Genomic DNA, 15,979 nt, shown 5'->3' on the forward strand with positions numbered 1-15,979 from the left:
GCGCAAAACAAACTTGCTTCAACAGTATAAACTAATGTCCAATCACCCTGCAGGTAAATGGCAACCTTGAAGTCTGGTTCTTCTATAAATAAGCTTCAACAATTTAATGTATTATTCAGTATTATACTTTTTTAATGAATCTTTTTTCGGTGTATACTTTTCATCTTTAATATGGAATAAAGGACTAGCAATTAGTTTGCTAACTACTTTATTTTCTAATTTCATTATAATTGTAATTTGAAAAATCTGTATTTTATTTTAATTACTACAAATATTATTCCAAATTTGCAATAATTGAAGTTATTTTCTAATATATATGGATTAGAAAATATAAGTCATTTATGACCGGCTCTGGTACAATATCTTAAGCTTTTGCTAACAATTGGTCCTTGGTACAGAACTGAATGTGTCAAAAAATAGGCGTCAAGGATAAAAAAATGAAATATTCAATGTGTATTTTATCATTCTCACCACAAGCAACGTCCTATAATTTTTATTATGCCCACACTTTGGACTTAACTGACTGCCAACTGAATTCGTGACTCATCGTAGCTTTGCAAGCTGTTGCATTAAATCGAAAATCTCCCAACGATTTTCTGGCCAGCATACAGCCAAGTGGTAGTTTTTTGGTTTTTGTTCTTTTATTATTTTTAATGCTCTTCTATCACGATTTCCGTACCGTATTTGAAATAAGCAACTGCACCTTAAATTGTTCACTTCCTTTTTGGGATTTGATTGTGGCGATGCGTCGGGTGAAAGGTGCGAAACGTCTTTAATTAAGATGTAAAGCTTATGGTCACAAGAACACCAACTTCGACAATGATAAAAAAGCTTTGCAATGGCCATTGTGTGCGGCACAGGAGATGAATGATTGTGCTTTGTTTGATTATATGGCCACAGCCACCACTTTGAAAGGCCGTATAAATTGGGTACAGGGCAGCACAAATGGCGACTGTTTGTGGTTTTGATATATTAATTTCTTATTTATTTCATAACACCAAAAAAAATTTAAATTGTTTTGTACCATAAATATGAACCTTAAGAACTTGATATACTTATTTGGAAAATATATTTATTATTATATATATATAATATAATTTTAATTTTTATAAATATAGCTAATATGCGTGTGTGAGAGTATGTGACACTCGTTCCTTCTATTTCCTTTCAAAAAAAAACCATTTCCCCATATTTACAATTGATATATTATATTTCACAACCTTTGTAAATATTTCGACACGGCTAAAACGGTCCATAGATGTTATGCATAAATACATTCCTACAACATCCTCCTTTCCTTTTCAAGTCGTTGCGACGCCTAAGCTATACATTGCAGCAACATTTATGAATCTTTTCGCAACAAGTGTTTGCTTTCTTCAATTCAGTCATTACGAGTGAGTGTCGGCGTTTGTGAATAAATAAATATTTATAAAATATAAAATATTAAAACTAACAATAATTTCCTTTACTAAATTTATTTTGATGAATTAGTAAGTGTACGAAATACAAAACTAAACTCCTCCTGCTGAACGGAAAAGTTAATGGTTGACTTTCAAACCAATTCTAATAAACAATATTGTTATTGTTGCAAAATAAATGCTAACGTTCGCAAACTTTATAATTTCATGGGTATAACTGCACTTCATTGTAAGCATTCCACTTTGCTAAAACAGTTTGAAGCTTCCAATGTCTAACTACTCCAAATGCATTTTCTCAGATCCCTATACCGCACTACATACATATATGCATTACTTTGTATTCTTATTATGTTTCAAATAAGTTACAAAGTTCATATAACAAAAAAGTTAAACAAAGGGATATACTAAACGGAAAACAATGATCACCTCCAACGGGTAACATTTACCCAGACTGAGGATGCAACATGGCGCGTTGTTATTTGTGCAACTCTTATGCCTTCAAATCCGTTGCTTTCTTCTTTCACTTAAACTTTTCAACGATTTTCATCCGCATGCCACCGCCTGAGTTTTCTTGCGATTACTGCGTTGATGTTGCACTTTCTTCTCTTACTTTTCTTCACAGATTTTATTTTTTCGTTTTTTTATGTTTCTGAAGGTTTGTTCGTATATTGAGCATTTTGTTAAGTTGAGGATTTTCGTAAACTGCTTTTCGAAACGCCAGTCCTAAGAGATGCAGGAGATGCATGTGTGGGGCAGAAACGGCATTGGAAAACGTGCTGGAAAACAGGACAGTTCAGACAGGGACTACTTAAGTGGGCGATTTCGAGCTTATAAATGCTGTCTGATAACCTTATACTGGCGCGGAAAAGTCAAGCAAATAAACTTGACTGCAACTGCGATGTACGAGTACATGTGAATGCGAGTCTTACAAATACTCGTATTATTTTCCAAACGCTAAAGGAACTGAGTCTTTGTTTATAATAAGTACATATGTTTGCACGTAGATCTCATCACGTGCATTTTATGGTGCCATTGTGTTTTGTTTTATCAGTTCTTTCAGTTTGAAAAATAATATATTTTTAATATTATATATGCTTGTATACTACTAGAGGAAAAATATTGCTAAATTAAACAACGAAATGTAATAGGTAAATTAAAATCATTAAAATTTTGACTTTTTATACAATAAGACAAAGCAATCATATCACTATCCAATCGTTTCTTAGGATGCTATCAATAAATTCTTAACTCATTAATAACTGTCAGGTTAGTGTAAAAGAAAGCAAACGCTGAGAAAGCCTTGACAAAAAAATCATGACAACATGATACACATTGCCACTATAGAATTTAAGAAATACTTATGTACATATGTACTATATTTATGTACATATGTATGTACAAAAAACAAGAACTGCCAACAATATGTCCGAAAGTTTTTCACATTTTTTTCTATTGTGCTTTATTTCTTTTCAATGCATGTAAGTTTTTGCGTTTTCACTTCATTTTGACACTTAAGTGTGCGGATCAAAAGATAATTTGCAAGATGCGTGAGGAATTTTTTAAACCAATTCCCTACGCAACTACCAATGACAGCCGTCTACTGACCGTTAACCAAATGTTTGATGTTTGTTTAGGAATAGGCAAAATCCGCAATAACATCGAAAGAAGCTGCGGAAAAAAATAAATTTTTTTATTATTCATGTTGTGCTAACATCTCAACGAAAACTGCTAAGGGTGGAGCCAAATCTGCTCAGTCAGAGCTATGGATTTTGGGGTGTCAAGATTAGCTACCCTCACAAATTTTATGCTTTTGCCAAAAACTGGTTTTTATTCTGAATAAATAGAGGTTTGTATTTCACCAGTCATCCTGAGAGCTTTATATCAGAGAGTTGTTCCAAGATACTAAAGTTTCGTAAAGTTATAATTGGTGTGTTTCTCTATACCTAGCCAAGTTACTGCTGGCAAAGCATTTCTTACCCGGAGCTGCCTGCAATTAGCTACTGTCACATATAGACAGATATTGAATGAATGCGCAAATCAGAAATGCTTTCGGAATTGGCTTTGATTTTTGTTATTTTTAATATTTTTTATTTGTAATTATTATATTGGACTAAATTGAATTTGATTCAAACGATAATATACGGGCATAGGTACATATGTTAATTAATATATTGCTTTTAATATACAAATTAATTAAATTTTTATTGGCGTTCGTTTGCTATAGTAATTTATTCAATATCATATTGACTAATTTTTAAGATGCGAAATGAAGTATTTGCCAAAAAGGGTACTCACATGTTTATCTGCTAATTAACCGTTTCTTAACTTTCGTTTTTTGTGAGAGTAGCTTCTCAATTTTGGCACTCTGTCTCTTACTGACAGCCAGCATCTACTAGTTGTTAAGAAACATTGATAACATTTTCCATTTTAGTTGAATTTCGTTTCTAAAGTATCGAATAAACTTCATTCATAGGTACTTGTGTACTGTAATTCTTAGTTCTTATACTCAAATTATGTATATTTAGTTATAATTAAATTTTAATTCACTACTGTTTATGATTATTTCTAAGTTACGTTCTTTGTTAAAGTGGCAACTGTAAATTCACCTTCTGTATGTGTAAGCAGCGACAGAGCAACCACCACAACAACCATTTAGTCATTTCGTTATTTTGCGAAATACACAATTCATCTAATATCCTTTGGGAATGGGGTGGTGGCAGTTTTTTTCTTTATGATCCACCTTCGCTTGAGCTGAGGGTTGTGAGTGATGGCCTCGTGGGTACGCACTACTGTTTGGATTTGTGGACTCGTCCATACATATATATATTGCATACATTTCTCGTCCGTAACTGTTTTATACATGTACATATGACTATTTAGGTATATACACCTGTCATTTTGATATTTTGTTTCCTTTCATTATGTGATCCCTGAAAAATTACGCAAATTTTTCAAATTACTAAAAAAGAAGTTCTGCTGATATGATATGAAAAAAGACAGTGCTGCTGGACACTGCCAAACGACCTTCTTTGCTTACATTTTAAATGACATTATTGACTATGGTAACTTAGAAGGCTCAATTAAGAGTTTTTTTTTAATAAGTTACGATTCAATATCAGTCGGTGAGTGTATTATATTATTTATGCACATTCTCTTTTTTTATAAGTAGTTTTTGATACCAATACTCCCACCGTATTGCTACATTCCGAAAACGTATGCGTATTATTATGTAATAGGGACAAGTCGTCGATCCAATGTAAAAAATTCAGAAGCATTTATTGACAATATTTTTTCCTGTACCTCCAATGGAATATCTGTAAACAAAATTTCAAGCAAATAACAAACAAATCAGAACAGCTTTACCACAGAAAACACAGAAAAAAATTTAATATGGCTGATGAACTTAAAAAACAACTGAAATTGCAGGATATTGCAATATTTTTTATTTCCAAACAGACACTTCTGTCACTGCCCCTGGGATTGCCGCACCTTTCCTTTATTTTTCCAAATGGTGTTATAGCAACCCAGAGTACAACGTACAACAACTAACGGAAAATATGCTGAAGTTTGAAAATGCAAAATTTTTTTTGATGATGGCTTGACAGCATTGACGGTAGCGCTGGTATATACATATGTATGTATCTCCCCCACTCGGCACTGTGGGTGAACTTTGCTTGTCGCTGCAAACTCAACCATATTGTATCCAGAATCGTTGATTGTATGAGTGCATCAAATGTGCGTATGTAAGGAATGGCATAAATTTCTTGTGGACATCAAATCTCCAGTTGCAATGCAATTTTTTCGTTTTTAATTAACGAAACAAAAATGTGTTATTCATAAAAAGAAGTTTTTTTGCAATATGGATAATATTTTTATGTTTTTCTTCCTTTGTATATTTATATAATTAAAAATATGGACTTAAACCATAAAAATATCAAAATTACCTTTGTGCTTTGCCTTGCGGTTACCACTAAACACTTCTCTCGTTTGCATATTTTATTGCTCTTAATAAATATTAGCACTCAAATTCATTGCCAACAAGTAATTTTTAATTTTGACTCCATTCAGTTTAGTTCATCGCAAGGATTTTTGGAGTATTTTCTCTCAGTTAATGGTTGCTTTTAACTTTCATATAAAGTTTTGCATTGTTCCTAAGCACTTAAACGGTTTAACAGCCAGACAAAGTGAAGAAAACTGAAATTAAAAACAAAAGGAAATGGATTACGATTAATCATCGAAGGAGATTAAAATATGTACATATATTCGAGTAAGTGGACAGCTCATTGCCTAACTCAAAACATTTACCCCCACCTTTCTCTTCACCTTTCACCTTTTACTCTTTGTAATGAGCATAACCAAAATTCAAAATGCAGGCCCTCAAATTTTTGGATTTCAAAGATAGCTGACTTAATGTATATGAGAAACAGACAATGGTTGGAACAAAACACCTCAGCATTTTCAAACTGTTTTAAAGTACGGCTCTCGCTTGTTGAATACGTGGTAAATAAACCAACACATCAACTAAATGTTTGTTACAAATAAACACAGAGCTTTCGAAGGATAATCCAACGAAATTTCATAAAAAATGCTATTTTAATTCAATGCTGATTTGTTCATATGTGTTTTTTCTTTCTTATAAAAACAAGTCTCTTGTGCATATGAAGAGATCCATATATGCATCTGCAAATGCGCATGTGTAAAAGAGTTCTACTGTAAAGTAGGACCCATATCAAAACATTTGACAGCTGACTAAAACACGCCATGCGAAGCCATGTTCCTTCTTCCATGTCCAGTATCCCGTTGTGCAGTTCGGCGATTCGGTTCTTGTTTTTTGTTGAACTCAGTAAGAATTTCATGCGACTACTTTATTTCCACAAGCAACATATTTGTCTATTAACCACTCACTGTTAGTTGTTGTATGAGTTTTCATAATACATGTTGTAGTTTTAGTAATTTGTTTACTTATTTTTTATTTGGTGACAGTGTAGGCAAATATAGGCAGCTCTTACGTAATGACTTATTAAAACTAAATTTATTCCAGATTATCAGGTGATTATACTCATTACATTAAACTCTTAAATATGGAAACAAATTTACTCAAAGGATAACTTTAAAGTAATTTAAACTTGGAAGAATACTTAGTTATCCAAAAAAGAGATTGGTGTAAGATTACGGTGTTCTATGATGCGATTACCTTTTTAAAGTTGTAAATTGAAACTTGAAATATTAGTTCTACAACTATTTGCGCTCTATCTCTAGACGGCCAACTAAGTTACATCTGTAGGCTGCCTTTTTGCTGTGTCATTTGGTGATGAGTTGTCACTTTTTTATATAGACTTGATGACATTAAAAATACCACACGCAGGCATAGTTTTTGCTACACAGAATTAATAAATTTACAAGCATAAATAACTTTGTGAGCATACAACAACTCCACGTTTGTGTAGAGGAATGTGTGCATGCAATATGTACAGCTCGCTTGCGCATATCATTAATAAGCGCGTTCAACGTATAGTTTTTAGTAATTTCCGCAATTAAAAAAACATTTTCGCTTTAAAGCTTTTTGTCACAATTTTTTTCTTGGCAATTTTTCTTTGAATGCTTTGAGCGAAAGGAGTATATTTTATTACTTAGTGTAATTTGTCCACTATAAATGCCAATTTTACACACCTCACAAGATGTGCGACACACTTCGTGCTGGCTTCTGTTTCTTGTTTAAAACAAAAGTTCTTTCATAATAATTTTTAAAAGTAATTTTAATAGAATTAAACAATATACATAGTACCCCTCGATATGATCATATATGCTATCCATATAGAACATATGTAAAAACGAATTTAAGTTTCCTAAAATAATTAAAATTCCCATATCATATTTATATATGCGTTTCATTTATTTGTAGTATATAGTCTGATATCAAAGGTGAATTTGTCCAATTTACATGCACTTACGCAATAATATAAACATACATACATGTACACGCACAAATTAGTGTGAGCTGAGCAATTAAAATCGAATCAAGCTACTCTTTGTAAATGTTGTTTTAGCTTTATGCATGAATGCAGTAATTACGTGAAATCAAAATATTATTAAATTACACTTAATTGCTTTGTGTGCTACAAAAAAAAAAAAAATACTATATACCTACATATATATATAGAGCTATTTGAAGGCTTACACTGGAGAAATTTATACATATTCACATGGTTGTAATGAATCAAGAAGTACTGTCTGTTAGAATATGAAAACTAGTGTTTAGATGATTTTCTACAATATCCAAAAAATGTCACCTCAATGACAACTTTTTACATAATTCCATGCAATAATGGCATACTCCCTGTTCGACTAAACAGAGCAGAGCAGAGGAACTACTCTCTACATTTACAAAAAAGTTTGGAAAAAACAGCAATTAAGTAAATTACCGAAGCGAAGTATTATTGTCGCCCTAAATTACGAAAAGCTCCAAAAATATGCCAGCTATAATTTTGAATATTATAATTGTCAATGCCATTTAGGTAAATGGAAATGGATATTAAGGTGTCTGCACGCTCAACACTCCACGAACCGATGCGTAAAATTTTTAAAGAAAAATGAGAACCGGGTCCATTCATTGAAACCAAAGATGCAAAGAAGAAAAAAGACAACAACGGTAGAAATCTCACGTTCACCTTTTGTCATTGAGTTTGCCAAAGCACAATGGCATCTGGAGTAATTTAGTTTTTATTCCAAAACGGATACTTTTACTTTTACTTTTTTTTTTTACTTTTTTGTTTTTTATCTGAGGGTATTCGCATCTCGTTTCAACTTTCTTTTTCTCAAATGTTCATATTACATTCAATGGATGAGTATTAACTGAGGGCTTAAACATTGAATTGTTTAAGTAAAAACGTATATATTTGGCATAAAACCCTATTTACTAATACAGGCTCTACGCGTAAGTCAATTGATCAAAGGAAATTGGCCTGTCTCTAAACTCCGAAATCTCATGGCATATTGGTTCTTAGTATTGCCTGTAAAATGTAATTATAATTCTATAATATCACACATATGTATATGATTAGGTACAAAGTACAAACACATATACATATGTACTATATGTACAGCAACCAAGTAAATATTGTAACTCGAGGCAGTTTTAGTAAATCATCATCAATTTCAGTTGAAGACAATGCCGAACTAAGCTTTTTTAGGCAAACAAAAAACTTGGCCTGCCATTGAATTGTTACACTAATCTATTATATTCGCTTTAGGTGGAAAGAGAGACAAGCAAAAGGATATTTGTGTATTACAACCGACGTGTTGACATCTCTTTCCGTGGCTTTCACGTGTTGTTATCAAGTTTACCATTTTGGTCTTCTACATTTTGCAATATATTTTCCAAAGTCTCCTGAGAGATTCTGATAAAACGTAATATTTTGATAACAACTTTCCTTTTGAACTATATGCAGTCTATATGTATGAGATCCTTGAACGACTTTTATTTTCTTGTAGAATATAGACATAGCTTTAGTAGTAACCATTTGATTTTCTGTAATGTCAATGAAATCCAATAAATACCCCCATCCCTGAGATATCTGTATATAATGTCCATAAGCACAGACGGTTATTGAGTTTAAAGCCTCCGTATTCCATTCTTCCAAATCAATTATGGCTACCAATTGACGCATACGTATATGTTGCATACGGACTCCATTTTTTGTTCATACCACCTTTCGGACATTTCGTCAAAACGTCGATCGTGGTGGCGCCTATTTTCAGTGTTGCTTTATTTCGCTCTTTCCCTCCGTTTGGCGGCATTGTGATAAATGTTATTAAACCGATGGTGGTACGGTGGTTGTAATAAACATCCTATGTGTATAGGAAAATTATTAAAATCGCATTAGTGCACACACACTAGAGCAATTAGCGTAAATATTCATGGCCCGGCTTGGTCATAACAAAAATTGCCTTAGAGACACCCAACAAAGAAAAAAAGAAAAGGCCCGGTTACAACGAACAACTTCTGAAAGAGTCAAATATATAAGTACATACATGCTCACGCACCACACGCACACATCTGTGGTAATGGGCAATTTTTTGATATGGCAGTAAACATATTGTAATTAAATTGCGATTAAGCCACCATTTTACTCGTACTTGAATTTTTCATTATTATTACTTTTAAGCTATTGTTGTTTTTACTTTTGCCGATGATGGATTTGTCGTTCGTTATGATACCGGTTCGATACGGATCCTAAATGCCTGTAGCTTTTCAATTAATTAAATTCGAGTGTGTTTCACCCAACTTGAAGGAAATCAGTAACATTCCATAATTTCCTCTTTAAAATAGCTAAACCACAGAATAGTTAAAAGTCAAACAATCAACAATCATTCTATTGATATATATGTTATATTTATGGATGAAATAATAGTTTTACAATCTTTCTAAGGAAATATACACGTATACCTTTTATTATATATAATTCAGAATTACTTAATACAAGTTAATAAGCTAGATGGAAAGCCGCTTAAATATTTATTTATATTCGTAGAAACAAAAAAATTTGTTAAGAAGATTACGATTAAGGTTTGGATGCGGTCGCACATCATATACATATGTATATAGGTAGAAATTTAGAATACTTAAATGCCGTAGATACAATATTGTTATTTTTAATGTAAATGAGTTTTCCTTAAAAAAAAAAACACAAAATAACTTAAAGTTCATATGAAATAATGCAATCTTACGAGAAATATATATTTCCTACCATTTCCTAGCGCATATACTTTGTCCTCTAAAAACTAATCTATCGAATTCCGCACAGCTAGTGAAATATTTCTTCAAGTTATCTAATACCCAGACAGACGGGCTAACAGAGATTAGTCTAAAAAGCGAAATAATAAATGTAATTCTGGGTATTTGTGAGAATTTCAAGCACTTCTTACATATTTTCATACGAACACAATTGCATATTAAGTAATTCATATTTCTGATGATATTTATATTTATTATTTCAAGCTAAATATATGTAAAAATACGCTATAATGCAGATCTATTTTTTAATTGCCCGAAATTGTTCATTTATAGTTGCTTCCTATACTCACAGTTTCGTTACTGCCGCCAACGTTCCTATCAAAATACTCCGAGGGCTGGCTAAGAACTTATACACTGTATGCATCCAATCATGATTGATCGCACTTGTCTGTGGTTTAAGCAAAGTGCATTCATTTCTTGAATAGCGACACACACTCTAGACAACATGTATATATGTATAGGCGTTTACGTGTGTATGTAGGTACATTGTATGTATTAAATGCTTTTGATTTTCTTGTTGGGTACTATGTTCTAAAATATGGCGCTGTTGGTTTCGAAAATAAAAAAATATACATTTTCATTTTGCCGCGCATAATTAGTTAGCTCATAGTCACCAGTGTCATTCGCCTCTACACAACATTCAGCTTTTAACCTGCAGCTGGCATTTACACATGCACCTCCATGCGGAGATACAGGAATATACTCCTTGATGGTCTGGCAACTAGACCTAGAATCGACTGGCCGAAATTCCGTGCACTTCAAACCTCATCCAGCCGGCAAAAGTGGCTGTCCCAACATGAAACACATACATACGAGCACAAATCATTTCAATACGATTTTACAGTGATCATACAGTACAATAAAAAACAACGAAGAGATGCAATTGGAAAATGCGAGTTCACCACCGTGGTGATATACTGACAATTACAAATCGTCTGATTTGATAAGGTCGCTCTTTGATCTTTTCGTTTACGTGTTCACAACTCGGGAGTTGTCGTCCAGCACACCCTACCACACTAACATAATTTCCTACACGTCCATTTCACTTGCATTATACCTATATAAGTATGTAAATTCTTGTTATGGCTAATAAGTCGTGTGTTAGTTTTGAAGTATGAAATTGGATTTTGGTTTGGTAGTTGTCTAAAATTCAGTATTGAGTAATTTGATTGTAACTCTTATCCATCTTATATTCAAAATGTTAATAATATTTATTATTCATTCTTAACCCCACAGAACGCAAACGTGGGCGACAGACATATACCCGTTACCAAACATTGGAGTTAGAGAAAGAGTTTCATTTCAATCGTTACCTGACAAGGCGGCGACGAATCGAGATCGCTCATGCGTTGTGTCTCACAGAGCGACAAATAAAGATCTGGTTCCAGAATCGACGAATGAAATGGAAAAAAGAGAATAAAACAAAAGGAGAACCGGGATCCGGAGGAGAAGGCGATGAGATCACACCACCCAACAGTCCGCAATAAGACACTGAAAATGAGGGAAACAAAGAGTCGCGCTTAATCTAGTACCACAGTGAGACAGGGCAAAACACGCAAATAACTTATTGAACATTGTCTGTCCTTCATATTGCTAAGGGAACGATATTTAAAAACGTGATTTCATGTACATCTAATGTTAGTAAATTGATTAAAGCACATCGTCCTAAGCTAACGAGAGAATGTAATATTATTAGTTTATTTTGTCGTACGGTTATATTACTAACAACTACAATTTCGTAGTATAATGTTGCTAAAGTTTTAATTTTAATCTAAAATTCACACATTTGTAAGAAGAGTGAAATCGATTATCGAAAATGAAATGTAAATTGGAATTAAAATTGAAAAGCATATGATATACTAAAATAATTTTATATATTTTTTCCAAATCCGTAAACTTAATTAGTTAATTCTTAAAGGACATTTGTTATTATTTTACTTAACTTGTATTATGATGATTTGCAATGTGTACATTAACATAGCATAGTACATAGCCTACATGCAAAACATACGTAGGGTGTTATTAGGTGGAGCATTAATTGCATAAGATAATTAACTAAATGGGTAAATTATTTAGCAATGATAAAGTATCTAAATAAATAAACTCAACAAAACCAACTCATGTGACCTCAACTTTAAATAAGTTATTGATTAAAAATAAAGTATACACAACAAATAAAATAATAATAATAATAAAATAAACTAATAAACACGAAATCTAACCAGTATACTAAACAAATGGGGAAAGCTAATAAATATTCCAAAACATAAATGAAATAAAAACTATACTTAAAATATGGAATATGTACTCTTATGTAAAGCATAAGAAATACTTTTTAGACATTTTCAGCTGTAATTAGAATAAAATAAAAATACACACATAAATACGTAGTTCAAAGGGTCTTAAAATAATATAAATTATATGTAATTTAAAGTTTATATATATAATATACATATATATATATATATACATAATGCAATAAAATAATCGGAGGAGAAAATACAAAGTCTCACTTCATATTTCCTCTAAGAGGTTCAATATGTTACCTGGTATCAAAGAACGACCAATAAACCAGAGTTCCGCATTACTTTCCTTCTAAATTACAAAAATACGTATGAATTATGTATTCTACTATCTCTACTTTCCAACGGCTTATTGTCTGTCCAATAATTTTTAGAGACTATATTTTGCAAAAGCGCAGATTTATGTATAATTTGAATGTTAAAATATTGTTATCTTTTACAATAGTAATACATTTTACTTTTACTTTCATTAACAACAGTTCCATTTTATTGTTTCCGGTGAGACGCATATTCTTGGCAAAATTTAAGCGTACTATAAAGGCAAATGTCTTGCATGCAAATGTAAGCCCATAGAAATATATGGTCCCATATATTCGGCTCTTGATTATTTTATTAAATATTCGATTCTAGTAAACTTAAGGGCAAGACCATTTGACCCTACTTCAACGGAAGACCTGGTTTGTAATTTGAATCGCACCTCAAGTAAATTTTATATGTATGTATATATACAAATTTGTGTAATTATTATTATGTATGAATATTTCAATACATACATGTATATAAAAGTAAGGAACGATACCAAATTTATGTTGAAATGAACTTTATTGAAAAATATCTAAATAAGTTTGAGGGTTTATTTATCCAATTAAACAAAAACAAAATAAATAAATGGAATAAATTTATTTCAATGAATATAGGCAACATTTAATGATTTTTAGAGTTTTGCAAATTTCGATGAATTCGGTTGAGACCGATTCCCCTGTAACAGACATATATGTATTGAACTAAAACTAAACGTCAGTACTTTCAATGTTTGTAGTATTGGATATATATTTTTAGCTTGACCTAAGAGAGGATATTATGTATACCGAAATTGATCTAAAACTGTACAACATTGAATTATGTTATATAAAGTATTGGTACTTTGTATTTATCGAAAAGATTCTTTAGTATGGTGTTGAGATTATAAAAGTAATACTTCTATTTGCATACTTTCGAAACATGAAAAGCATTTGTAAATTGAAATAAAATAAAAGAAACCCACGATGGTTAAAAATAAATTATAATGTGAATTAGTAAAAATGATAGCTGTAACAGAATGCTAATAATGACCCTGACAGACCGACACAGATAAGAACATAAGCATATTTATATAATTATAAGTACTTATAGAGGAGAAAATTATCCACATATTATTTCATCAAACCTAAAATAAACCAAAGCCAAAGTCAGCAAAGAATCAGAAGTAGACATATAGTGTATAAATATTAGAAGTTGTATACATATATACAATACATACATATATACAATCATTCAACTTTAGTTATTCCTAAATCAGCTCCGCAACTGTACGTATGTGTTTTAAAAGTTACAAGTTAGTACGAGTAAATGGTTCAAGAATTAATGATAGATGCATTAATAAGAGTTCGCATTGAGTATATTTGACGAATAATGTACCGCATTGACAAATGCATATATAAACACATATGTCCATAGTTGAAAATTTTAGTTAAATTCAGAGATATCTTTTCAATTGAAATGAATTCATTGTGATCAAATAAGTAGTAATTTTGTATGGATTACATTCGTATGTAAGTTAAATTATTTTTGATGGCAAACTTGCTACAACCAGGATAATACCGGAATAAAGTTTACCATATTGCTGTACACTTATGTTCTTTAACTTTCGTTCATCAATAATTGGTGTGAATTGGGAATAAGAAGCATTCAGAATTAACACACGCGTCTAAAAAAAAAAAGAATATTCAAAAATACGTAAAACTTGCGCCTATCTGCGAAGACAGAGATTGTATTAAACAAATAATTTCCGTGTAAGGATATTGCAATATTGTATGCAAAAATGCGAGCAAAATGTATTTGCAATACCATGTCTATGTTTACAAAGCTAAATGTGAAATAAAACAAAGAACTAAAATATAATAGTTGTATTAAGCAGTGGACATTAGAAACTAGTTGAAAAATATATAAAGTGTGCAAGTCATTAATTATTTGTTGTAAATATATAAAACAATATTACTTTTAGTCTAAAGAGAGGAAATGAAGAAGCAAAGATGCACATTAAAATAATATATAAAATTGATATTTTGTTTTTATTTATAAAATTTATAATAAAATAGTATTTACATATTTAAAGAAATAAATGTTGACTAGAACATTATTTACACAATGTAGTGGGAGTAGTGGTATGCTATTTAAGCAATAATGGAGGAAGTATTGCTCTTAGACAATCCGTGGTAACATTTCTGAAAAAGATTTTCGTTTATGATTTCAAGAATATACTCCATATACATATATTGGTAAAAATAATTTTCTCAACTACAATAGTGAGCAATTTCTAATTGATATGGAACTGCCACAATTAAAAATATTTGACCTTTAATTGAAGATAATTGAAAATATAATACAGAAGCAAAATATACATAAGACAGTTTAAATAATTTATAATATTCAGTGTTTTAGTATATTTGAAGTAAAATTCAAAATAAGGTTTTGGTATACATATTGGGTCATGACGAGTTACATACTTGAATCTCAACGGCCCTGTGGTTTGGGGCAGGTACGAAGAATACAGCCACAGCTTTGTCCATGGCTTGTCGTATGAGGCGACTAAAAGGACTTCCCAGTCAAATAATAAATTGTTGATAATTAGATTAACCAAATTCATAAAATTAGATTAACCACAAGGCGCTACCAACAAAAGCTTAGCGTGGATTCAATTTATTAATATTATATATTTATTAATACACTTTTCATTAAATTGGTACTGCTAGATTTTAATACACACCAAAAATTTATATTCTAGTAGAAATACTTGCAATCCGTATCAGTCTGATGTAAAGATGTAAAGTGAGTAACTGTCGATTTTTTTTAAGTTTAGAAACTATACTAATATAAAATATTTACGATAGATCTAGGTTTTCACATACCTTACATTTATTATTCTACTCTAAAATATATTGTAAAATGTAATATTGTGTAACGTGCATGTTTCAATATTCAATAGTCTAATACTGCAACGTTTAATTATTATTTATCTAAACTTTCACTAGTTCATTGGTTACTATTACATAAATAAGTAATTTTATTCTAAATTTGTCTAACAAAGCATATGAAAATGTCATTATGTACAAAGAGTGCCGCTTTGTACTTTGACATTTCTTATTTCTGATCTCTGTCCATATCTATCTAGATAATTGCAATAGACGACATTGCCGGCATTCAAT

General features: G+C 31.3%; 1 protein-coding gene across 6 annotated transcripts in view; it reads left to right on the plus strand.

The window, feature by feature from the left end:
• Positions 1–14,835, plus strand: part of LOC105219617 (homeotic protein antennapedia) — a 159,039-nt gene extending 144,204 nt beyond the window's left edge. For all 6 annotated transcript variants that reach the window (XM_054235945.1, XM_054235937.1, XM_054235935.1 and 3 more), the window contains one exon: positions 11,449–14,835. In XM_054235945.1, coding sequence (XP_054091920.1) covers positions 11,449–11,699 — 251 coding nt within the window. In that variant the 3' untranslated portion in view covers positions 11,700–14,835. The remainder of the gene's footprint in view (positions 1–11,448) is intronic.
• Positions 14,836–15,979: the final 1,144 nt, after the last annotated feature.

The sequence above is a fragment of the Zeugodacus cucurbitae genome, chromosome 2 (genome assembly GCF_028554725.1).
Source record: "Zeugodacus cucurbitae isolate PBARC_wt_2022May chromosome 2, idZeuCucr1.2, whole genome shotgun sequence".
NCBI lineage: Eukaryota > Metazoa > Arthropoda > Insecta > Diptera > Tephritidae > Zeugodacus > Zeugodacus cucurbitae.